The sequence below is a fragment of the Globicephala melas genome, chromosome 6 (assembly GCF_963455315.2).
Source record: "Globicephala melas chromosome 6, mGloMel1.2, whole genome shotgun sequence".
In the NCBI taxonomy this organism is placed as follows: domain Eukaryota; kingdom Metazoa; phylum Chordata; class Mammalia; order Artiodactyla; family Delphinidae; genus Globicephala; species Globicephala melas.
In genome coordinates this window covers 89,729,408-89,755,037 of record NC_083319.1, presented here as the reverse complement: position 1 = coordinate 89,755,037, position 25,630 = coordinate 89,729,408, and the positions used below count along the sequence as shown (strand labels likewise).

Genomic DNA, 25,630 nt, shown 5'->3' with positions numbered 1-25,630 from the left:
TGGTCAGGGCGTCCCAGCAAGCTGGGATGGTGCTGTGCTGATCCGTTTCCTTTCCTCCCCACTCTGCTGGCCCCATCCCACCCCGAGGTCCCACTGACCCCAGCGAATTTTGAAGCATGTGGCACCCCACAGTACCTGTGTCCACCTCTGTGTTCTCAGCACACAGGATGGAGAACGCAGACTGTACCAGCTGCAGCCAGAGCGCTTCCCGGGCTGAGGCCCCAAGGCAAGTATTGCGCTTCTGGATCCTGACACTGGAGTGCAGGCACCCCTGGGTCCCTGGGCAGCTTTGCTGACATGTCATTGATTGTTACATCTGGCATGGCCAGCGCAGCCAGACCTTTGTCACTGCTAATACAGCCTTGTGGGTTTCTGCAGCTTTGTCTCCCAGCCTGCAACCTGCGTGCAGGTGTGTGCAGCACAGAAGTTTCTGGTATTGCCCTATGGTGCTTCCAGTATTGTTTGAATTACCTCCTTCACGTAACCAACCACCTGGACATGGTAGGGTAAAGAGCAACCCCACCAAGGATTGTCATCTCTCATGATTCTGGGGCTCGTGGGATGCATTCCCATGGCTCTCACTCAGGGTTTCTCTGGGACTGTCGCCAGTGAGGGCTGGAACTGTTTCAAAGTCTTCTTCTCAGGCTCACACATCTGATGGCTGCTGCCAGCTGTCAGCTGGGGCCCCACGTGCCGGGGCCACTAAGCCATGTCAGTGACAAGACAGCCGAGGTCTCTGCCCACGTGGGGCCTCCAGGGTACCAGGTGACAGGCAGCAAGTGAGATGGGCATAATGGTGGTTTTAGTGGGGGTTCCTATACTGTTTCCAAGGTGGGGACGTCCAGCGGCAGGTGGAGCGGACTTGTGGCCCATCTGTAAGACTATCCCTGCCCATCTCAGGCAGCTACCAAGTGGCTCAGAGACTCCAGGGCAGACACCACTGCATTCATGCCACCCCGTCCAACTGGCTACTGTGGATGGAGTCACTTAACGGGCCACAACGCACTGGAGAGTGGGGCACATTTAATTTCTCTGTACTTCTCCAGTCCCCACACCTCCCCCAGTCCCAGGTTTGGGGCCTTTGATGCTAGGTGGTGGCAGCCTCGGGTGTCAGGGGCCCTGGGTCCTGAGTTCGGCAGCAGGCTCAACTCACCTAGGGTGGGCTCCCTCAGCTCAGGGCTTCTAAAGGGAGAGCTGAGTGGCTGGGAAGACAGAAATGACAAATGCTCCTTGGCTCCTCCGTGATTACACGTCCCTGGCCTTGGGCATGTCAGAATGAGCCCGGAGCCCAGTCCAGGGGGTTCAGAGAAGCATGTCTGGGGGACCCAGCTCCTGGGTGCTGATTACCCCAGGCCAGCATGGCCAGGGTCAGCCTTGGCGTCCTTGTCTGAAACATGGAATGTCACCCACCTTGGTGATTGTGACTGAGCAAGGGTACAAAAGCATTCAGCACATCTCCTGGCACATGGGGTGTGTGGGTGTGTATGTATAATTGGATATATGTTTATATGTATTTGTGTATGTGTGCATGTGCATATGTGTATACACGTGTGGAGGCATGTGTGTGTTTATATGTGTGTATGTTGGGCACCTTTGAACATGTGTTTCCTCTCCCCCAGCCCTACCTTAGCCCCCGGCTCCTCTGAGCAGTGTGGAGGGGAGGCTGGAACTGGACTGGCCTGCCCTGCACTCACGTTGGCCTTGGACAGGCAGCAGGGAGACCAGTCCTGAGGTAAGCGAGGCTGTGGGCTGTATCCTGTGGCTTCCCAAATCAGATCAGAGGGTCGTCTGATCTTTAGGAAGGTTGCTCTGCAACGAGGACCTTCCTCCACCACGTACTCTGCTCCCTGGAGGATGTCTTTATGCTGAGCCCTGGGCTTCCCAGTCTGGCCGAGCATGGTTCAGCTGCCCTTGCACTAAAACCCTTGGAAGATAAGATGGTCATGGCTAAAGGGCCTCCAGAGGAAAGGCACACTTCCTCCCTTTGAAGGGCATCCAGGCAGACCAGCCTCCCCAGCCTCTGGGCCTGCCACACCCCTCACCACCCTCCTCTACATGATTCATTGTCCCTTCTGTAACAAGGAAAATGACACTTGGTGAGTGTCAGCAACTCACCAAGTTTGCACAGCTCAGAGGTATCACCTTCCACAGGGTATAATCAACATACAATTAACTGCATATGTTTAAAATGTACAATTTGACGTTTCAACATACATATATACACCTGTGAAAGTGTCGCCACTGCCAAGATGATGAGCATAGCTGTCACCCCTTGAAGGCTTCTCTGTGTTCCGTTGTAACCCCCACACCACACCTACCCCTCCTTCCAGGCAACATCCCTGTCTGCTTTCTGGCAGCACCTGTTAGTGTACATTTCCTAGAATTCTATGTAAATGAGAAAAAAGTAGGTGCCTTTTCTTTTGTCTGTCTTCTTTCACCTGGCATGATTATTTCTGGATTCATCCATGTTGTTCAGAAGTATTCTCTTTTCCCCTCAATGGTTGAAAGATTTGTGTAGAATTGGTATCAATTTTGGTCATTATTTTTCTCAAATATTTTTCAAGCTCACTCCTTTTTTGAGACTCCGCATATATATTCTGGTTACACAGATATTATGCTGCTTAAAGTTTTTCCACATCTCACAATTCATTCTCGCTCTTTCATTTTAGATAGCTTCTATTGTCTCTCTAAACTCACTAATTTTTCTTCTACAATATCTAATCTGCCATCAATCCCTTCCAGTGGGTCTGATCACACACTGTGTGGTTTTCATCTCTGCAAGTTGGATTTGCATCTTTTTTTTATTCTTCATGTTTCTACTGACCTTTTAAATATAATGCGGGTAACTGCTGCTGCCTTAATGACCTTGTCTTGTCTGGTAATTCTAACATCTGTAACATATGTGGTTCAATTTCAACTCACTGCCTTTTTCTCCTCACTCTGGGTTGTGTATTCCTGCCCTCTGTGTCTGGTAATTTTTGGTTGGATGCCAGACACTATAAATCTCACCTTACTGGATGCTGAATATGTTTGTGCTCTTATAATTGTCCTTAGGCATTGTTTAGGGAGGCAGTTAAGTCATTTGTAAACAGATGGACTTTCCTGTTAAAATTCATCAGTATTTGTTAGGTGGGACCTGAGCAGAGCTCACCATGGGGCTAATTATGCCCCACACTGAGGCAAGACCCTTCCAAGTTCTCTAACTCCCTGTGGATCTTGGGGTTTCCAGTCTAGCTGGTGGAAACAGGCATATTCCCTGCCCTGTGTGAGCACCAGGTAATGTTCCCTCTGACCCTCTCAAGTAGATCTTTCTCCAGCATTGCAGTTTCCTCACACATGCACTGAGCCATCTCCGAGGGCCCTTGTCAGCTCTCTGCGCTCTCTCTGTGCAGCTCTCTCTCTAGTGCTCTATCCTCTGACCTCCAGCTGCCTTCGTATTCCTGGACTCCCAGCTCTGTCTCCTTACTCAGGGGTCTACCTGAGATCCCCTTCTCTGGGCAGGAAGCTGGGGTGAGAGAGGGATCACTGCACTTGTACCCACCTCTCAGGAGCACCGCGCTTTGCTGCCTGGTGTAAGGTGTCTGTCAACTGTTGTTTCGTATGTTTTATCCATGATTTGGTTGTTTCCAGTGAGAGAGTATCTCCAGTTTCTGTTATTCCATCTTGACCAGAAGCAGGAATCCCTGAGGTGTGATTGCAGCAGGCTCCACCTGGCACCAGATGGCTGCACTGGACACACCAAAGCTGAGCGTGGCCTGCATTCCATCTGGCATATTTTGACTGCTGTGTCATGTCTGATTTCCGGAAACTGGAGTTTATCACCTGTGCTATGAGAAAAATGTAGCAAAGCATGCATTTTCTGTTTAGAAATCTTGATATTTCTCCCCATTAAGCTCTTTAAGAATGTGGCAGTAGCCAATACTAAATGTGCAACCCGCACTGGTTTTGGTGTCACTTAAAGAAAGGTCAGGGCTTCCCTGGCGGAGCAGTAGTTGAGAGTCCGCCTGCCGATGCAGGGGACATGGGTTCGTGTCCCAGTCCGGGAAGATCCCACATGCCGTGGAGCGGCTGGGCCCGTGAGCCATGGCCGCTGAGCATACGCATCTGGAGCCTGTGCTCCGCAACGGGAGAGGCCACAGCAGTGAGAGGCCCACGTACCGCAAAAAAAAAAAAGGTCCACTCAGAAGAAATCTGACTGCACTGGAAGGCAAGAGCGTAGGAGACTATCACAGGGGCTGGAGTTGGTGCTTGACTCCGGGGGCCTCGCCAGCCCTCAAGGCCACGCACGCGCAGAGGTGGTTCACGCTTCTCTTCTGAGCACACTCTGACCAGAGGCCCTTCTGCTGCATGGGTGGCCGAGGGTCAGGCTTCAGGACACCTTTTTGGTTGTGTGTGTTGCAGGGAGGGGAAACTGCATCTCCACTGATGGTTCTTTATTTTGTTTAGCAAGGGAGGAGGGGAATGTGTGAAGAAGCCACTGGCAGCAGAGCTGAGTGAGTGCCTGTGTCTGGGAGGGCACGTGTAGATGCCAGCCAGCTCTCCTCAGACACAGTGGGCACTGCACACTCAAGAGGATCCTTTCTCCCTGAGTCACTGCATGACTGGGGACAAGCTCAGTTCTGGCCCCAGTTTTAAGCCAGGGCCTAGAAGCTGCTGCACGGGGGCCAGGGACTCAGCCATGCTCCATCCACCCGCAGACCTCTATGACCTGCCCGGGGGTCTCCTGCACTGGGTGGTGGCATGAAGATGCCCTTCCATGTTCTCCCTTGAGCACTGGGTCTGTCACCCATGCTGCTCCTAGTGCCAGTGGAGAAGGTGGTTTTCATTCTCCTTTCACGTTTTTTTTTTTAGAACCTCCTGAACTGCTCCACTTCAAAACTGCTGGGCAAGAAAAAGATTTTCAGCAAATCCTCCCAGCCCTCCAACCCTGTGCAAGGCCTGGGCTGGCCAACTCAAAGGACCCGGAACACAGCCAGCAGGGAGCCTGGCACCCACCCTTCCACCTCAGTGTCCTTGCAGAGTCTGACAACCTCAGGTAACCCACCTATTGCCCAGGAATAAGTGACTGCCGCTCCTGGTCCCTGACCTCCTCTGCAGCTCCACTGGGGGTTCAAGTGGAAGATTTGGGGGAATGTCAATCTCCTCCCAGTCTAGTCTCACCTTTGACCCTCTCTGTGCACCTAGACTGACACTTGAAGGTGCCTTTCCTCCACGAAGGTTTCCAGAAGAGGCACCATGTGAGGGCATGAAGTAGTTCCGGTGCTTAGCAGGAAGAGGAATTGGGAACCAAGATCCAGCCTCCTCAGCCTCCAGGTCTCTGGAAAATGACAGGTCACCTGTCAGACAGAATATCGACAGTGATATTGAGGGAGGGTCTCGATGGGGCTCCTGCCTCACCTCAGAGCTACATGGTAGGATAGAGTGCCACGGACGCCCAAGCACAGTACAGACCAGATTCACTGTGCTCACGGTGGTTATTGCTGTTCGTTTACACATATATTCTGAATTCACTGAGGGGCAGGTAGCTTCACGCTACAGAATTCATTCCTCCCTCTCCTTTTTTTTCTTTCACTCTCTCTTTTTTCTTTCTTTCTTTCCTTCCTTCTTTCCTCCCTTCTTTCCTTCTTCCTTCCTTCCTTCCTTCTTTCTTTCTTTCTTTCTCTCTCTCTTTCTCACTCTCTCCCTCCCTCCTTCCCTCTCTCTCTTCCTTCTTTTTTTAATGAAGAAATTTATTTTTAGAATAAAATGCTTTCCACTTGCCATTGCCCCAAAGCCTGCCTAGTCAGGACCCAGCTGAGGCTGACCAGGGTGTTCACTTCACACTCAGCCCCAGCCCCCCTCCTCCATGTTGATTTTCTCCAGAGGGCCCCACCTGGGGGTTAGTCCATGGCCCAGCTGGCATTGACTATGCTCATTTCTCCCTGACAGGAAGACCCCGGCCAGCCCCTCACAGAGCTCAGAGAACTCAACTTTGAGGATGGAGCCAGGAGGGGTGTCCTCAATGCCCCCAGCCCCCATTGCCACCCGGGGGGAGCCAGATGCTGGGCCTAGCAGTTCCTCCCTGGAGCATCCAAGCACAGACCCGGGGAAGCTCCGAGCGCTCCCTGTTGGGCCTGGAGCCCACTGTGGTGACCCTGCCTCCGGGAGCCCTGGCAGCCAGGCCTCTGCGGGGGACGTGGGCTCTGTGAGTGAGCCCAGCAGCGGCACTAAGATCCCTAACCGGGACAGCGGGATAGACAGCCCCTCCTGCAGCGTGGTCGGCGAGCACTTCTCCTGTGAGGACGGCAGCGAGGCGGGCCCAGGCCCCACCATCAAAGGGCTGCACCTGGAGACAGCCCCAGGTGGCAAGGCCCCACGGGAGGAGGCCGATAGCGATATGGGCGAGGGCAGCAGTGAGGAGCCAGACCCCGAGAATAGCCCCTTGAGGGCTGACGCGGATCCAGCCAAGGTAGGCCACCTTCCCGTCCCAGGTGTCAGGGGCTGCAGAGCTCTCCTCTGAGAGTATTTGAGGTTTACAGTGCCATCACCCAGGCCTGGTGCCAGTAGCAGGGTGTACACTCAGACACCATGCTCAGAGAAGCCCCTGCTATGGGTTGATGGGCAGGCTCTGGGGAAGGACCACACAGGCAGGGATCTCCCTGACATATCAGACAATGATCTCACTCCCAAGCCCTAGTTCCATGGCCCCACGGTGGCACAGGGACCCCACCCCAGGGTGGCTGTGGCGGTCCAACTTAGCGGAAACAGTGCTGCCACCACTCTTTGCCAGTGCTTGCTGCCTGCCTTGCAGAGCCCCCATGAGGAAGACAGCATGCTTGTCACCTTATTTTATGAATGGGGAAACCCCAGGGTTTCCCATGGTGTGTGGCAGAGGCAGGAAGGGAGCCCAGGCACGCGAGGGGAGCCCCGTGCAGATGGCTCCGGGAAGCAGGCGTGCCCACCTGTGGGGGCTCGGTCTTGCAAGAAAGCTCATCTGTGTCCCTTTAGCGTTTTGGGCTCTGGGCTCTACACTGGGACTTGTGGGGACATGGAAGTAAAGCCGACAGCCCCGGCTTAGAGAGACCACCTGTGCATGGGAGGAGAACAGCGTAGGTAAGCTGCGAGTGACTGGGTCCCAAGACAAGCACAAGTGGCATTTGGCCAGGGTCGGACCTGCTGGCTCCTGGTAGAGATGGTATGGACTAACACGGCCGCATCAAGAGGCGGGCTTCATGGGCAAAGGGCAGCCACAGGCCTGCACTTTTGAAAGCCAAATTGTCAGCGAGTGGGCTGGGGGCATGTTTTAAGCTAAGTTTTATCATTATTCAGGAATGGTGAAGCCCACAAATCAGGAGATGACTGCCATTTAAAGACAGTTTATTACTCATAGTTCCCGAGAGGAGGGGGCACACCACACCATGGGGAACCAGAGGGAAAAGCACCAGGGTAGGGCAGGAGGCAGAGGGAGTGGAAATTGTGAGCAAGAGTCTTTTTTTAATCATGTAATTATTTTATTCTTTTAATTGAAGTATAGTTGATGTACAAATACTATGTAAGTTACAGTAGAGTCTTTATTGTGGTTTCTGAGGAAAGGGATGGGTGAGACAGGGTAAGCAGGTTTAAGATTGGCCAGTTTGAATAATTTCAGTGGGTTCTGTGCACAGGGGCTGTCCCTGGATAGCTCGTGTAATTAGGGCAGGGGAATAGGGGAAAGCAAGTATAAAGAAGGTGGTTGGGTGTGGGCTCTGGATGGGCTGGTTTGCACTTGAAAGACATTCTTGCCAGCGAATCCTTTACATCTCTAGGAATCCGCGAACCCCTGGGAGGGAGAGTCCCTCCAGGGTCAACAAGGCCCCAAAGTTTTGGTATCAGGATAATGCTGGTCTCATGGAATGAGTTAGGAAGTGTTCCTTATTCTTTAATTTTCTGGGAAAAATTTGAGAACAATTGGTATTAATTTCCCAGTGAAGCTATCTGTTTCTGGGCTTTTCTTTGTTGGGAAGACTTTTATTGCTTATTGAACCTCCTTACTTGTTATCGGTCTGTGCAAATTTTCTATTTCTTCGCGACTCAGTCTTGGTAGGTTGTGTGTTTCTAGGAATTCATCTATTTCTTTTAGCTTATCCAATTGTTGGCATTTAATTGTTCAGAGCCGTCTCTTCTGATCCCTTGTATTCAACTGTAGTATCAGTTGTAATATTTCGTCTTTCATTTTATTTATTTGAGTTCTCTCTCATTTTTTTGGTAAGTCTAGCTAAAGGTTTGTTAATTTTGTTTATCTTTTCAAAAAACAACTTAGTTTTGTTGGTTTTTTCCCATTGTTTTTCTACCCTCTGTTTCATTTATCTCTGTTCTAATCTCTATTATTGACTCCTGTTTAAGTGCGTATTGTCTAATTTCTACAAATCTGTGGATTTTCCAGTTTTCTCTGTGCTGCTGATTTCTAGTTTCATTCTGTTGTGATTGGAAAAGAGATTTTATATGATTTCAATCTTCTTGAATTTGTTAATACTTGTTTTGTGGCCTAACACGTGGTTTGACCTGGAGAACGCTCTGTGTGCACTTGAGAAGAATGTATGTTCTGCCGTTGTTATATGGGGTGTTCTGCATATGTTTGTTAGGTTCATTTGTTCTACAGTATTATTCAAATCCCCTGCTTCCTTATTGATGTTTTGCATGTCCTATCCAGTATTGAAAGTAGAGTACTGACATCTCCTACTATTCTTCTGTTGTTATCTGTTTCTTGCTTCAATTCTGCCAAAGTTTGCTTCATATATTTAGGAGCTCTGAGGTTTGATGAATAAATATTTATAACTGTTATATCTTCTTGGTGAATTGGTCCTTTTAACATTATATAATGTCTTTCTTTGTATTGTGTAATGGTTTTTTTATTTAAAGTTCATTTGTCTGGGGCTTCCCTGGTGGCGCAGTGGTTGACAGTCCGCCTGCCGATGCAGGGGACACGGGTTTGTGCCCCGGTCCGAGAAGATCCCACATGCACGGAGCGGCTAGGCCTGTGAGTCATGGCTGCTGAGCCTGTGCGTCTGGAGCCTGTGCTCTGCAATGGGAGAGGCCACAACAGTGAGAGGCCCGCGTACCGCAAAAAAAAAAAAAAAAAAAAAGGTCATAAAGTCCATTTGTCTGATGTAAATATGGCCACTCATGATCTCTTTTGTTTACCATTTTCATGAAATATCTTTTTCCATCTTTCACTTTCAGCCTATGTATGTCCTTAAATCTAAAGTGAGTTTCTTGTGGGTAGCATATAATTGGATTTTATTTTTAACCTGTTCAATCAATCCGTGTCTTTTGATTGGGGAGTTTAATTCATTTACATTTAAAGTAATTACTGGTAGGGAAGGACTTACTATTGCCTTTTTCATTGTTTTCTGTATGTTTTGTAGCTTTTTTGTCCCTCTCTTACTGCTTTCCTTTTTTAAGTTTAATTGATTTTTTTGTAATAATATGTTTTGCATCCCTTCTCATTGCCTCTTGTGTATATTCTATATATTTTTTCTATTGCAATTACATAAAATAGTTATAGTATTTTATTTTTTTAAAGATCTTCCATCTGCTTTTTATTTTTTATTGGGGTATAATTGCTTTACAATGTTATGTTGGTTTCTGCTGTGCAACAAAGTAAATTAGCTATATGTATACATATATCCCCTCCCTCTTGCACCTCTCTCCCACCCACCCCCATCCCACGCATCTAGGTCATCACAGAGCACTGAGCAGAGCTCCCTGTGCTATACCACATGTTTCCACTAGCTATCTATTTTATACATGGTAGTGTATTTCTGTCAAACCTAATCTCCCAATTCATCCCACCCTCCCCTTCCCCTCCCCCATGTCCACACGTCCATTCTCTACACCTGTATCTCTATTCCTGCCCTGCAAATAGGTTCATCTGTACCATTTTTCTAGATTCCACATATATGCGGTAATATTTGATATTAGTTTTTCTTTTTCTGACTTACTCCACTATGTATGACAGACTCTAGGTCCATCCACATCTCTACAAATGACCCAATTTGTTCTTTTTTATGGCTAATATTCCATTGTATAAATATGCCACATCTTCTTTATCCATTCTTCTGTCGAAGGACATTTAGGCTGTTTCCATGTCCTGGCTATTGTAAATAGTGCCGCAATGAACATTGGGGTACATGTGTCTTTTTGAACTATGGTTTTCTCAGGGTATAAGCCCAGTAGTGGGATTGCTGGGTCATACGGTAATTCTATTTTTAGTTTTCTAAGGACACTCCATTCTATTCCCCACAGTGGAGGTATCAATTTACATTCCCACCAACAGGGCAAGAGGGCTCCCTTTTCTCCACACCCTCTCCAGCATTTAGTTTTTGTGACTTTTTGCTGATGGCCATTCTGACTGGTGTGAGGTAATACCTCATTGTAGTTTTGATTTGCATTTTTCTAATAATTAGTGATGTTGAGCATCTTTTCATCTGTATAACATTTTATTTTAAGCTGAACAAAACTTAATTTCAATGATACACAAAAACTGTACTCCTTTACAGCTCCCCCTCCCAGACACTCTATGTTATTGATGTCACAAATTATGTATTTATATATATAGTATGCACTTTCACATAGATTTATAGTTTTTAAATGTTTTTGTCAAAATTATGATAGTACAGGTTACTATATTTGTTCATGCATTTACCTTTATTGAAGAACCTTATATTTTTATACAGCTTCATGTTGCTATCTACCAAAATTATGATAGTGCAGGTTACTGTACTGCCAAAATTATGATAGTACAGGTTACTATATTTGTTCATGCATTTACCTTTATTGAAGAACCTTATATTTTTGTACAGCTTCATGTTGCTATCTACCATCTTTTCACAACTTGAAGGACTTACTTTAGCATTTCTTGTATGGCAGGTCTAGTGGTAATGAACTCTTTATCTTCTGTTTATTTGGGGAAGTCTTAATTTCTTCTTCATTTAAAAATTTTTTATTATTTTTTTATTTTATTTTATGAATTGGAGTATAGTTGCTTTACAACATTGTGTTAGTTTATGCTGTACAGCAAAGTGAATCAGCTATATAGATACATATATCCCCTCTTTTTTGGATTTCCTTCTCATTTAGGTCACCACAGAGCACTGAGTAGAGTTCCTTGAGCTATACAGTAGGTTCTCATTAGTTATCTATTTTATACATAATATCAATAGTGTTTATATGTTAATCACAGTCTCCCAGTTCATCCCATCCCCTCCTTCCCCCTTGGAATCCATACGTTTGTTCTGTACATCTGTGTCTCTATTTCTGCTTTGTAAATAAGATCGTCTATACCAATTTTTTCAGATTCCACATACATGCATTAATATACGATACTTGTTTTTCTCTTTCTGACTTACTTCGCTCCGTATGACAGTCCCTAGGTCCATCCATGTCTCTACAAATGACCCAATTTTGCTCCTTTTTATGGCTGAGTAATATTCCATTGCACCACATCTTCTTTATCCATTCATCTGTCCGTGGACATTTAGGTTGCTTCCATGTCCTGGCTATTGTAAATAGTGCTGCAATGAACATTGGGGTGCATGTATCTTTTTGAATTATGGTTTTCTCTGGGTATGTGCCCAGTAGTGGGATTGCTGGGTCATATGGTAGTTCTATTTTTAGTTTTTAAAGGAATCTCCATACTGTTCTCCATACTGGCTGCATCAATTTACATTGCCACCAACAGTGCAAGAGGGTTCCCTTTCTCCACACCCTCTCCAGCATTTATTGTCTGTAGTTTTTTTATTCTTCTTCTTTTTGGCTGCTTTGGATCTTCGTTGCTGTGCACAGGCTTTCTCTAGTTGCGGCAAGCAGGGGCTACTCTTCATTGAGGTGTGTGGGCTTCTCACTGTGGTGGCTTCTCTTGCTGTGGAGCATGGACTCTAAGTGCACAGGCTTCAGTAGTTGTGGCTCACGGGCTCTAGAGTGCAGGTTCAGTAGTTGTGGTGCATGGGCTTAGTTGCTCTGTGGCACATGGGATCTTCCTGGACCAGGGCTCGAACCCATGTCCCCTGCATTGGCAGGTGGATTCTTAACCACTGCCCTACCAAGGAAGTCCTATTGTTTGTAGATTTTTTGATGATAGCCATTCTGACCAGTGTGAGGTGATACCTCATTGTACTTTTGACTTGCATTTTTCTAATAATTAGTGATGTTGAGCATCCTTTCATGTGTTTGTTGGCCATCTGTATATCTTCTTTGGAGAAATGTCTATTTAGATCTTCCACCCGTTTTTGGACTGGGTTGTTTGCTTTTTTGATATTGAGCTGCATGAGCTGCTTGTATATTTTGGAGATCCATCCTTTGTCAGTTGCTTCATTTGCAGATATTTTCTCCCATTCTGAGGGTTGTCTTTTCGTCTTGTTTATGGTTTCCTTTGCTGTGCAAAAGGTTTAAGTTTCATTAGGTCCCATTTGTCTATTTTTGTTTTTGTTCTCATTACTCTAGGACATGGGTCAAAAAAGGTCTTGCTGCAATTTATGTCAAAGAGTGTTCTTCTTATGTTTTCCTCCAAGAGTTTTATACAGTCTGGCCTTACATTTAGGTCTTTAATCCATTTTGAGTTTATTTTTGTGTATGTTAGGGAGTGTTCTAATTTCATTCTTTTACATGTAGCTGTCCAGTTTTCCCAGCATCACTTATTGAAGAGGCTATCTTTGCTCCATTGTATATTCTGGCCCCCTTTGTCATAGATTAGGTGACCATAGGTGCATGGGTTTATCTCTGGGCTTTTGACCCTGTTCCATTGATCTATATTTCTGTTTTTGTGCCAGTACCATCTGTTTTTATTACTGTAGCTTTGTAGTATAGTCTGAAGTCAGGGAGCCTGATTCCTTCAGCTCCAATTTTGTTTCTCAAGATTGCTTTTTCTATTTGAGGTCTTTTGGGTTTCCAAACAAATTGTAAAATTTGTGAAAAATGCCCTTGGTAATTTGATAGGGATTGCATTGAATCTGTAGATTGCTTTGGGTAGTATAGTCATTTTCACAGTGTGGATTCTTTCAATCCGAGAACATGGTATATCTCTCCATCTTTTTGTGTCATCTTTGATTTCTTTCACCAGTATCTTATCGTTTTCTATGTACAGGTCTTTTACCTCCTTAGGTAGGTTTTTTCCTAGGTATTTTATTCTTTTTGTTGCAATGATAAATGGGATTGTTTCCTTAGTTTCTCTTTCTGATCTTTCATTGTTAGTGTATAGGAATGCAAGAGATTTCTGTGAATTAATTTTGTATCCTGCAACTTTATCAAATTCATTGATTAGGTCTAGTAATTTTCTGGTGGCATCTTTAAGATTTTCTGTGTATAGTATCATGTCATCTGCAAACAGTGACAGTTTTACTTCTTCTTTACCAATTGGGATTCCTTTTATTTCTTTTTCTTCTCTGATTGCCATGGCTAGGACTTCCAAAACTATGTTTAATAATGTTGGTGAGGGTGGGCACCCTTGTCTTGTTCCTGATTTTAGAGGAAATGCTTTCAGTTTTTCACCATTAAGAATAACATTTGCTGTACATTTGTCATATATGGTCTTTATTATGTTGAGGTAGGTTCCCTCTATGCCCACTTTCTGGAGAGTTTTTATCATAAATGGGTGTTGAATTTTGTCAAAAGCTTTTTCTGCATCTGTTGAGGTGATCATATGGTTTTTATTCTTCAATTTGTTAATATGTGTATCACATTAATTGATTTGTGTATATTGAAGAATCCTTGCATCCCTGGGATAAATCCCATTTGATCATGGTGTATGATCTTTTTAATGTGTTGTTAGATTCGGTTTGCTAGTATTTAGTTGAGGATTTTTGCATGTATGTTTGTCAGTGATATTGGCCTGTAATTTTCTTTTTTTTGTGATATGTTTATCTGGTTTTGGTATCATCTTCTTCATTTTTGAAAGATGGCTTTGCTGGATACATATTCTTGGTTGACAGTTTTATTTTTCTTTCAGCACTTTAAATATATCATCCCGTTCTTCCCACCCCCCCCTTTTTTTTTATTATAATGTGTCCCAGTGTGGTTCTTTGGATTTATCCCATTTGGAGTTCTGTGAGCTTCTTGAATTCATATATCCATTTCTTTCCTCATATTTGGGACATTTTCAGCCACTAATTCTTCAAGTATGCTGTACTTGACTCCCAAAATGCATATATTGGTCCCTTGGGTAGTATCCCATAAGTTTCTTAGGCTCTCTTTGCTTTCTTCATTGTTTTTTCTTTTTGTTTCTCTGATTTATGATTTCAAATGACCTAGCTTGAACTTTTCAGTCTAGTTATTGCAATTTTCAGTTCTAGAGTTTCTGTTTGGCTCTTTTTTTTTAAATAGTTTGTATCTCTTTATTGATATTCTGTTCATGCATCACTTTCCTGATTTCACTTAGTTGTCTGTGTTCTTTTTTAGTTCATTGAGCATCTATATGACAGGTATTTAATATTTTTTACAGGCAGCTCATAGGGCTATGTTTCTTTAGGTTTGGTTTCTGGAATTTTATTTTATTCCTTTAATCACACTATGTTTCCCTGTTTCTTTGTAATTTTTTGCTGGAATTTGGGCATCTGAAAAACAACCATCTCTCCAGTCTTTGCATGCTGGCTTTGTGCAGGGAAAACCTTAGCCAATCAGGCTGGAATTTCTAAGACCTATTAAAAATTTTTCTGATCTCTTGCTCCCCTGGCATCTGCCTGCAGAACATCAGCTCTAACATGCTGCTTGCCTGTTTTCAAACTCTGTCGCTGGTCATGACAGCATTCCAAATCAGGCAAGACAGAAACCAGTCCCTCAGGCAGCTTCCAGATGAGCCAAAATTTTGGATGCACAGTTCACTCCTTTGTTTCCATCCTGAGGGAGGAGCCCTAGTTGGGGGGAGGGGCGGTTCTTCCCAGTTGTGCTGTGCTATGCTGCATGGGGGAGGAACACAAAAGAGTGTTCCAAACATGCCAATTTTCATTCTCTATTTGATAGAATCTCTTCTTAGTTTTACAATGCCTTGGAAGCTGTAGCTTCTCAGCTGGTCTCTAAAGTTTCCACAGAGGTATTCTTGTTTGTATATTGTTAACTCATGTGTGGGGGAAGGAGGGCCTATAACTTTCTTTTTTTTTTTTTAATATATTTTCTTGAAGTATAGTTTATTTACAATGCTGTGTTAATTTCTACTGCACAGCAAAGTGATTCAGTTATATATATACATATATATATTTTTTAAAATATTCTTTTCCATTATGGTTTATCACAAGATATTGAATATAGTTCCCTGTGCTATACACTAGGACCTTGTTGTTTATCCATTCTATATATAGTAGTTTGCATTTGCTTATCCCAAACTCCCAATTCATCCCTTCCCCCCCCTTTGGCAACCACAGGTCTGTTCTCTATGTCTGTGAGTCTGTTTCTGTTTCATAGATAAGTTCATTTGTGTCATATTTTAGATTCCACATATAAGTGATATCATATGGTCTTTCTCTGTCTGGCTTACTTCACTTAGTGTGATAATCTCTAGCCCATGTTGCTACAAATGGCATTATTTCATTCTTTTTAATGGCTGAGTAATATTCCATTGTATATATGTACCGCATCTTCTTTACCCATTAATCTTTTGATGGACATTTAGGTTGTTTCCATGTCTTGGCTATTGTAAATAGTGCTGCAATGAACATTGGGGTGCATGTATCTTTTTGAATTATAGTTTTGTCTGAACGTATGCCTAGGAGTGGGATTGCAAAATCATATAGCAACTCTATTTTTAGTTTTTTGAGGGACCTCCATAGTGGCTGCACAAATTTACATTCCCAGTGTAGAAGGTTTCCCTTTTCTCCACACCCTCTCTAGCATTTCTTATTTGTAGACTTTCTAATGATGGCCATTCTGACCAGTGTGAGGTGGTACCTCATTATAGTTTTGATTTGTATTTCTCTAATAATTAGCAATGTGGAGCATCTTTTCATGTGCCTGTTGGGAGGGCCTGTAGCTTTCTAATCTGCCACCTTGCTGATGTCACTCCATGATATATTTTGATGTGGCTATTGCAGCTCCTTTGTAGTTAAAGCCCTGGGAAGATAGAGTTCTCTCTGGGCTGCAGAAGGTTTGGGGGGGGTTGGTAGAAACTATTATGTCTTCCCCAGAAACCTCCCTGGAAATTCCATCTGCGAGAACTGAGCCCCACATCCCAGTCCCAGCAGCCTCCTCTGGTCTTTTGGGGCCCCTGGTCATCCATGGCATACAGCGGGTAGCCTTTGTCATATCATGCCTCCCCAAAGCTCATCTCCCCTAGGTGAGCTATGGCTCTTCTCTTCACAGTGCGCTGAGCCCCAGAAGCTGCTCCACATTGCCCAGGAGCTGCTGCATACTGAGGAGACCTACGTGAAGCGTCTACACCTGCTAGACCAGGTAGCCCTCCTGGCTTGGGCCTGCCTTTGTCCACTTCCAGAGTTTCAGTGGACAGTTTCAGAGGCAAACTTTCTCTCTTAGCATTGGCTAGGGCTTGCAGTTGGAGTATGACTGACATGAATACTAAAACTTGGACAAATTTAAGTCTCCTCCAGAAAGTCTTAGTTTTTGCTTTCAGAACTTGTGGCTTTGGGGCAATTGTCTCATCCAGTCACCTTGGGGTTTTTTTCTTCTTGGCAGTTAAATTATCTGAGCATGTAAATGGCCTCTGGACATCTTTCTGCATAAATAGTTGGGAAAGTGGGTGGCACTCTCCCTGTCCACCTGGCAACGTAGGGTTTATGAGCACAGGAAGTAAAACTGCAACAGAAACTGGGTTTTGACAGGTGCTTCTTCTGTTTGTAGCTCACAAAGCAAAGAAAGGAAATCAGGACCATCCACTTCCCTTGATGGGCAGATGGAAGAAAGATGGCCTGTCCCCATCTAGAGGGGACTGTCCCTGCCTCACCCCCAATTCTTAGCCATAAGTAAGCTTGCTTTAAGACCATAAGGTTCTTTGAGCCAGTTTGATGAAGTGGAAGGTTCACTAAGAAAACATAAGGCAATGGCAGCCTCTCTTGAGCTCCCATACCTGCAGCAGAAGCATGATCGTAACCATCTGCAGTGACCCACACTCAGTGACCACTGCATGGGCTTCTCCGTGTCCAGGTTTTCTGCACCCGACTGATGGAAGCAGGGATCCCTTCGGAAGTCACCACAGGCATCTTCTCTAACATCTCCTCCATCTATTGCTTCCACGGGAAGTTCCTCCTTCCTGAGCTGCAGACACGGATCACGAATGAGTGGTAAGTGCAGCTCATGGTGCCTGGGAAGTGTAGGGGCTGGCATCTCCCAGGGAGTTTGGCTCCAATGCCCTTGGTGGTTGAGGGTCATGGTGACACTATTGCAGTGGTTTTGTTGAATACTCTCTGCCAAGCAGCCTCTAAATCTGGGGTTTGTATGCCCAAAAGCCAGGAGACACCTGGGGAGCCTGTCTCATAGTGCCCTGGGCTCTCTTTCGGTAGGGTCCTGGGCCAACCCTGACCCCAAGCCCTCTCAGTGTCTTAGCTTCTTCATCTGCAAATTAAAAGGACTTTAATACCTGCTCAGGGCTTTGTGGAATTTAAATGAGGTTTGCCATCTGCAAACACCAGTGAATAGACAGTGCTTATTGGTTTATTTTCCCTCCTAGTGTATATTGCACCTCTGCTTTAAAAAATGAGATGTTTTTCTTCCTCAGCAGTGTCCCCAGAGGGCTGTCCCTCTGTCCCTCTGCCGCTTCCGTTCATTTGTAGCAGAGGGACTGCCCAGCTGTAAGAAATGATAATAAAACATTACAGGCATGGCCCCCAGCTTGCCATTCTCCATATTATGTGCTTCCCCCTCTGTTCCGGGTGCTGCTGCAGCTTTGCTTTGGGGTCTCTGCTGTCTCCCCTCTTCACTGGCCTGGCTTGAGCCAGTGTGTGGTTCTGTGGTAAGAGAAGAGGTAATTTCCAAGCTGCAGCCAGGCCAGGGAGAACACAGAGGCCAGGGGGGTTGATTGGGGGTTGTCCCTGCACCTGCAAGGCTCAGCAGGGGTCCAGGGCAATTCGTAAATATTTAGAAAGACATGCTCCACCTGCAGAGCAGGTTATACTGTGTCCAAGGCCATGAGGTTAAAGCGCAGGGCTAGATTGGCTTTCTGGCTGATGCAGTGCACACCTGCTAGATATAAGTTTTCTCCTCAAAGCCCTGGAGAGACTGTCAGCACACAGACACCCCTTGTATAATAAGGGTGAGAGAGTCCAGCAGCTTGCCCATCCGTCTTCACAGGTGGTGGGCCTTTGAGTGCATGTTCCTAGTAATGCTGCAGAGGATGACTTTATGCATATGCCTTTTTTTCTTCTTTTTGATTATTTCTTTAGGATAAATCCCCCACAGTTCTAAGGTCAAAGGTTATTAATATATTTTCTGCTCCTTGAAATTTATTTCCAAATCCCTGTCCAAACCATTCATTATTACACAGTGCTGCTTTCCCATGACACTGCCAGAGTTAGATTGCCCCATTGTTCCTAATCTTCGCTCGTACAGAAGAAGTATAATGGGGTTTTCTTGATTCTTTTTGATAACTGTGGCTCATCATTAAAGTGATTCCATTATTACTAACAACTCCTGGTTTTGAGCAATCGTTCTATGACTGCATGGTTGAAGTACTTTACATGATCCTCTAGGTAACACACTATTTTCCAGCCCATGTGATACAGGGAAGGAAAGTTAAGGCTTAGGGAAGGTGACCAGTTTGCCCACCATCACACAGAGCTGGGAGTCAGGCCATTGTCCCATAGCTCCCTGGTGAAGTCCCTGTCTCACCCTGGCACTTCAGTGGAGCTGTTTGCCTGACGATCTCACTCACTCCCCCACAAAGGGACACAAACCCCCGGCTTGGAGACATCCTGCAGAAGCTGGCCCCATTCCTCAAGATGTATGGTGAATATGTCAAGAACTTTGACCGGGCCGTGGAGCTGGTGAGCACCTGGACCCAGCGCTCACCGGTATTTAAGGACATTGTCCAAGGCATCCAGGTAGGGCGGTCCCACCTCTGCTTCACGGGCACAGTGCTGGCTTTGTGTTTCAACATGGAGAAAATCAGTAAAATTGTGGGATGTGTCCAGATGCTCTATTGATGCTTTGATCCTTAAAATAACTTCCAGGGACAAATCATCATTCTCATTTCATGGGTGAGAAAATCGTGGCTCAAAAAGTTTGTGCGGGGCTTCCCTGGTGGCGCAGTGGTTGAGAGTCCGCCTGCCGATTCAGGGGACACGGGTTCGTGCCCCGGTCCGGGAAGATCCCACATGCCACGGAGCGGCTGGGCCCGTGAGCCATGGCCGCTGAGCCTGCGCGTCCGGAGCCTGTGCTCCGCAACGGGAGAGACCACAACAGTGAGAGGCTCACGTACCGCAAAAAAAAAAAAAAAAGTTTGTGCGATCTATGTCATCAGAAACTATTATTCAATAGGACCTGGATCCAAACATGCTGGTCTCCCTCCACAGCATCTCTCAATGGCTAGTGGAAGCACTTAGGAAAATGTTGCATTGATCTTTTCTTTTTCTTTTTCTGCAAACAGCCTGTTCACACCTCTGGTTGCTGTTGTCTACTGCCATGTTGGTCTTTTTCTCACTGATTCATGAGGTTTTTATATGTTAAGAATGTCAGCTGTTAACTGTCAAATGTGTTGCAAATTATTTTCTCCACTGATGTTTTATTTTTTAACTTTATGTATGATTTTGTTTTCCATACAAAATTTTGGGGTTTTAATTAGCCACATTCACCAATTTTAAATAAAGTAATTCTTTAAAAAATATTTCAAGTATATGCCACATGCACATACATGCATACATGTGCACACGTAATACATAGGCACACGTGAATATGTGTACATACATGTGTTCACACATGCATACGTGCACCTACATTCCTCACTGTACCCTGAAGGGTTAATGGGCACAGAGTCCCTCTGTGCTGAGGATTTGGAGGCCAGGCTCGGATTTGGGGTGGCCCCTTGATAACTTTCTGTGTTTTCCCCAGATCCCACTGTAATCAGGTCACCCATGATTTCTCAGCGTAGGGTCCTAGATCCCCCTGCATCTCTCAGCATCCCTGTCCCTCCCCAGAGAGGATAGCTCTGATACTATCAGAGTGTTTCCTTCTCCCCTTTTGCCTGCACTCCTTGCACGCTCACCCCCTCACTTACGTCTGGGCCCTCCCAGCTGTCCCCACAGAACAGTCTTCAATGGGGATGTGTATAAAAAGGCCAGTGCTGGGTCTAGAGCAGGCCTGCCTGGGGTCCAGCTCCTTACTCCATCGTTCAACCTCTCCAAACTTCAGTTTCCTCTGCTGTAAGATGTGGTCTGCAGTCAGTTGGGTACAGTACTCCAGGCAGCCTCCTGGGGGATCAACATGTGTGTCCATGGGTGCCCCACACTGCCTCTATCTCCCCCACAGAAGCAGGAGATGTGCGGAAACCTGACGCTGCAGCACCATATGCTGGAGCCCGTGCAGAGGGTCCCCCGCTATGAGCTGCTGCTCAAGGACTATCTGAAGAGGCTCCCAGAGGATGCCCCAGACTGGAAGGATGCAGAGAGTGAGCCAAGCCGGCCACAGGCTGAGGGGCTCCTGGGCAGTGGGAGCTGGGGCCCCTGCTGAAAACCCACATTGAGAGAGACAGAGAGTCAGAGACAGAAAGAGAGAGACAGAGAGATAGAGAGAGACAGAGACAGAGAGACGGAGAGAGCTCCAAGTGACCCCTAAACAAGGAGGTGACTGAGAGTCTGAGTGTAAGGGAAAACCGCCCCTGCCCCCATTGCAGTGCAAGGGGTGGATGATGGTTCTGTGGAGGGGGCTGCTAAGTGTTGGCAGAGCTTAGCCCTCACGGAGGACCTTATGGGGCTGGCAAGGCTGCTCCTGGTGCATGGGCAGCAGCTGGCAGGCAGCATGGGGCAAGGTCTGCACAGGGGAGTGGCATGCCAGCCCCAGCGGACCCCCAGCAAATGGGATGCCTCTGCAGGGTCTCACCCCCACACCCAGGGCCAGGTCTCATGAGCAGCCTGGTACAACCGTGGGAAAGGGCAGGAGCAGGGCAGAACCTGACACTAAGCCTCGTGGGGCGAGGAGCCACCAGGCGCCCTGCAGCTTGACTCTGTCTTCTTCCTGCAGGGTCCTTGGAGCTCATCTCCACAGCTGCCAACCACTCCAACGCTGCCATTCGGAAAATGGTGAGTGTGGGCGACCCTGGAAGATGCCCAAGGGACCAGTAGTTTGGGGCAGGGAGGGCACAGGGTGGGCCAGGTACTGTCAGCATGCATACTCACCCACCTGTCCCCCAGGAAGACAGAGACTCCACTGAGAGCCAGACAGGCCTGTCCCTTACTAGCTTGGTGATTGCTGGTAAGTTATATAGAGCTCCATGCCTCAGTTTCCCCATCTGTAAAATGAGGTCACTGACAGAATCTGTCTCATTGGGCTGTTGTGGGGATTAAATCACTCTACGTGAAGTGGTCAGAACAGGACCTGGCATAACTTAGTGTTAGCTTTTGGTGTTAGTATCATTCATTTGTTCGTTCATTCACTCACTGAAGCTCTGTCAGCTGGGGCTGCTCTAACAAAGTATTGTAGACTGGACAGCTTAAACAGCAGACATTTACTCTCACCATTCCGGAGGCTGGAAGCTCAAGACCAAGGTGCTGGCGGATTTGGTTCCTGGCTTGTAGACAGCCACCTTCTCGCTGTGTCCTCACATGGCAAAAAAAGAGAGCAAGCTCTCTGGTGTCTCTCTTAATAGGGCTCTAATCTCATCATGCCCCACCCCTCCCCCATCCCATGACCATGACCTCATCTAAACTTAATCACCTACCAAAGGCCTCACCTCCAAATACAGCCTGAAGGTGGAGGAGATGGTGTCCTCTTGTTGATCTAACGCCCCCAAGTAATAGGCTCTGCCGATGGGGAGGCCTCCTAGCCCATACCAATGCCTTTTGACCCAGTGGGCTCTGTCTTCAGAGGCCCTTGTTTGGCCTGCACACTGCCTGGACATGGTGTAAGAATTTCTAAATCCTTGCCCAGAATTAGAGATCAGGTCATTTCACAGGAGAATCCAAATTCCTGGCTTTACTGGAAAACTCTGAAAACCCCAGGCCCACACTAAAACCTGGGACGAGGCGAGGTGCCCCCTAAGTGGGCCGGGTCTCCAGGCCACCACAGTCCCTACCCAGCCCTGGTTGCCTCAGTCCTGAGACCTATTTACTTTCACATGGGCACTGCTGTTGTTTGAGAGGAAAAAGAAAGTGAAATATTTCTTTGACCCCACATCTCTCAAAAAGGAGAAATGAGAGACGGGCCGCCTGTTTTGGGGCAGCTCTTGCTATGTGTCGTCCACGTCCTGTGTCCTCATTACCTGCCTGTCCCCGGGATTGGGTCTGGAGGCCCCAGACCAGATGTGCCTGAGGTCAGGCCCACAGTGGGGCACCCATGGCAACCTAAACAGGTGACATTTCACTCTAGATACTTTTTATCTAATCTCCCCTTTTCTTCCTCCCCAAGACTAAATCTAATGGAGGAGAAAGAGCTGCTTCATGGAACTCTGTGGTCATGAGCTCACACAGAGCCCACGGAGGAGCCCCCATGCGCCTACATCTCTGAGGGGCTTGGGGTGGACTCCTGTCCCACCGTAGCATGTCCACTGTGTGGCAGTTCTCGCTCCAAGTCTGGTGAGGCCTCTGTGACCGGCAGGGGGCTCTGGTCAGGTGTGGGGGAAGGCTTATCAATGTGGGCTCATGGGACCCTCTTCATGCTTCACCTGTCCATCCCTAATCCCCTCAACCTGGACCGACACCCCAACCTCCCCACCTCCAATCTCCCTGGTCTCCGGTCCGTACTTCTCTACTAAGAGCTTTCTATGGGTTGCTTATTTTGTCACTCCCTGTCCAGAAGCCTCCTGGCCTGCCACTGCCTCACAGGTACACACATAAGCTCTCCTACATGTCCACTGCACGCCCAGCCCCCAGTACACACAAGGCCCTTTGGCCCTGCCTAGCCTGCTCTTCCTCACTCTCCGTGCTGGCTCCCCCTCCTGCTCCCATGCCCACATCTACCACCTGTTTCCATACCAGAGGCAGAAGAGCTACCAAACCAGCCTGCTTCCAGGGAGTGCAGGCTAAGATTGGTCAGGTCCAAGGGCAGTGGTGCTGTAGCATGGTGGATCCATGCTCCTTGTTGCTGGGTTAAGGTTCCTGTGGGCTCAGCTCTGCCTTTTGCTGAGTTCACTCCTTCACTCTTGGCTCAAGCCCCTGGTCAGGGCCTATGGCCTCTTGGCCCAGAGCTGGAGCAATGAGCTGCCTACCCTCTCCCCTCACACCACAAGGGTGGGGGTTGGCCATATGACCACACAACCAGTCTCGAGAACAGAGGGCGATGACCTGCGGGTAGGCAGAGGTCTGGTCTCATCATGGCCCTGGGCCATCTGAGGGTGGAGCAGGAAACCAGGTAAGGCTACCACAAGAAGGGATGACTGTCCAGGGCAAAAGCTGCAGCTGCCCAACGTATCTCCTCTGACCCAATGCCCTTCACTGTGGAGGCTAAGAGAGCCAGTCCCAGTTCTCTAGCTGAAACATCTCCAGCAACTCACTTGATTTTTCTGTGCCTCAGTTTCTCTGTCTATAGATTGAGGATAGTAATGGCATCTGCCTCTTAAGGCCGGTGCTAGAATTAAATTAATTAATACCCACATTGTGTTTAGAACAGGGTGTGGCACATAGCAGTGGTGCTAACTGTTGTTATTATTTATTACTCTCTGCAAGTTGAACCTCTGTTCTACAAGGCCCGTGTTTTCCCTCCCACCGTTGTCAGCAGGATCGTGGTCCCTCCTTGGTTCTGGACCACACTTGCAGGGCAGGGTTCCACACACCTCTGGGTCCCCAGCCCTGGCAGGCCTCCAGTCCCTGTGGTTGTGCAGCTGCCTGAGCCCCGTGTCTCTCTCAGGAGAAAATGCACAAGCTCTTGGAGGTATACGAGAGACTAGGTGGGGAGGAGGACATCGTCAACCCTGCGAACGAGCTGATCAAGGAGGGCCACATCCAGAAGCTATCAGCCAAGAATGGCACGACCCAGGACCGCCACCTCTTCCTGGTGAGCCCCCAACCGGTCACACCCAGCCCTGCCCAGTCCTGCCCAGCCCAGCTGCAGAACCACGCCCCTGCCACGCCACACCCAGCCCAGCGGCAGAGCCTGGGCCTACCCAGCCACTCAGCCACACCCTCACCCAACCCAGGCCCAACCAGTTGCAGAGCCCCTCCCCACCACTAAGCCACTCCCCCAGTCCAACCCCCAGCATGCCCTCACCACTCCCACATCCAGCCCAGCCCCGCCTAGCCCTGCCCACTCTTGCCAGAGCCACGCCCCACCTCCTCCTTGGGGTGCTCCTCTGTGGAGTCAACCGCCCCTCACCCCATACGTGCCCGTCACTATCGCAGTTCAACAGCATGATCCTTTACTGCGTGCCCAAACTGCGGCTCATGGGCCAGAAGTTCAGTGTCCGGGAGAAGATGGACATTTCCGACCTCCAGGTGGGTGAGCCCCTCCCACCGATCTGTTCCCCTGAGAAAGCACAGAGCAGGTGTAGGGACACAGCGCTTTAGCCACCAAAGTACTCACTGCTGTGCAACTGGTTGCCTGACTACTTCTCTGAGCCTTACTTCTATCCTGACCCAGGCATGGGGGAACATCTCTGAGGGCGCCTTGGCCTAGCATCCTGGGCTGAATGGGCAGGATCCCCTGTCCCTCCACTTGGGTACCGGCCAGTGCGCTGCCGGCTTCATGTTGGCAGGATGAAGGGCAATGCCAGGACCTGGGCCATCTCCTGTCCCCTGTGAAGTTAGCCCTAAGGGCCCCACTTACAGACTCTAAGGGAAACTTGGGGTGAATGCAGATGGGGTGCCCGTCCTGCCTGTTCCCTGGTCCTTGGTCCATGCTCTCTCCACTCCTGCACCAATTTGGAGCCCAGATGAGGTTCTGCAGGCACTTGTACCCAAGGTCCAGATGACCTGTTGTCCCTGCTGTCCCTATTCCTTGCGTCCATTGATGTCTCGTGCTGTGGGGCTGCTGGAGCTGGAGTCAGTCCCCCTCTTCTGTGGGAGAGTGCTTTGAATTAACGGGCACTCCAAAAATACTGTCTAAATCAAAGTATTTCTTTATTCTAAAAAGTGAAGGGTTGCATTAGTGATGCAAAAAAAATCCCTTCTGACAGTGGCCAGCCTGTGGGCCACATCTACTCCCAAGGGCTGTGGGAGTAGAGTGTTGAGGGGATGAGGGAAGGCTCCCTGTTGCAGACACCTGCAGATAGAAGGTACCTGCCCATGGGGCCTCAGAAACCCCGGCAGAGTAGTGGAGATCCTCCTGGCTCTTCTCCTAAGATTCCCATCCCTGTGTCGGGAGTGCCTGTGGGTACCTTTGTGGGGAAAGGCACTGGGGCTGACTTCCTGGGAAGCCCTGAGAGCAGGCAGATTTGGCCGGCACAGTTCCAAGAACAGTGAATGAGTGGTCCCAGCCCTGCCTGAGCAGGTCGGTGGTCCACCCTCCACCATGGACTGACTCACGGAGTGGCCCGCAGCAACCATGACCCTAAGCTGAGCACTCCCCTGCAGACTCACTGGGTCACCTCTGCCCC

The 25,630-nt window shown here is 47.8% G+C and overlaps 1 protein-coding gene across 3 annotated transcripts in view; it reads left to right on the top strand.

The window, feature by feature from the left end:
- Positions 1 to 25,630, top strand: part of FGD3 (FYVE, RhoGEF and PH domain containing 3) — a 46,213-nt gene that overhangs the window by 5,707 nt on the left and 14,876 nt on the right. For 2 of the 3 annotated variants that reach the window (XM_070045773.1, XM_070045775.1), the window contains exons 3-12: positions 4,852 to 5,035; positions 5,185 to 5,313; positions 5,929 to 6,448; positions 16,303 to 16,392; positions 17,101 to 17,237; positions 18,836 to 18,992; positions 20,416 to 20,554; positions 21,127 to 21,185; positions 23,947 to 24,093; positions 24,438 to 24,530. In XM_070045773.1, coding sequence (XP_069901874.1) covers positions 5,978 to 6,448; positions 16,303 to 16,392; positions 17,101 to 17,237; positions 18,836 to 18,992; positions 20,416 to 20,554; positions 21,127 to 21,185; positions 23,947 to 24,093; positions 24,438 to 24,530 — 1,293 coding nt within the window. In that variant the 5' untranslated portion in view covers positions 4,852 to 5,035; positions 5,185 to 5,313; positions 5,929 to 5,977. The remainder of the gene's footprint in view (positions 1 to 4,851; positions 5,036 to 5,184; positions 5,314 to 5,928; positions 6,449 to 16,302; positions 16,393 to 17,100; positions 17,238 to 18,835; positions 18,993 to 20,415; positions 20,555 to 21,126; positions 21,186 to 23,946; positions 24,094 to 24,437; positions 24,531 to 25,630) is intronic. The other variant, XM_070045774.1, reaches the window with a different exon arrangement.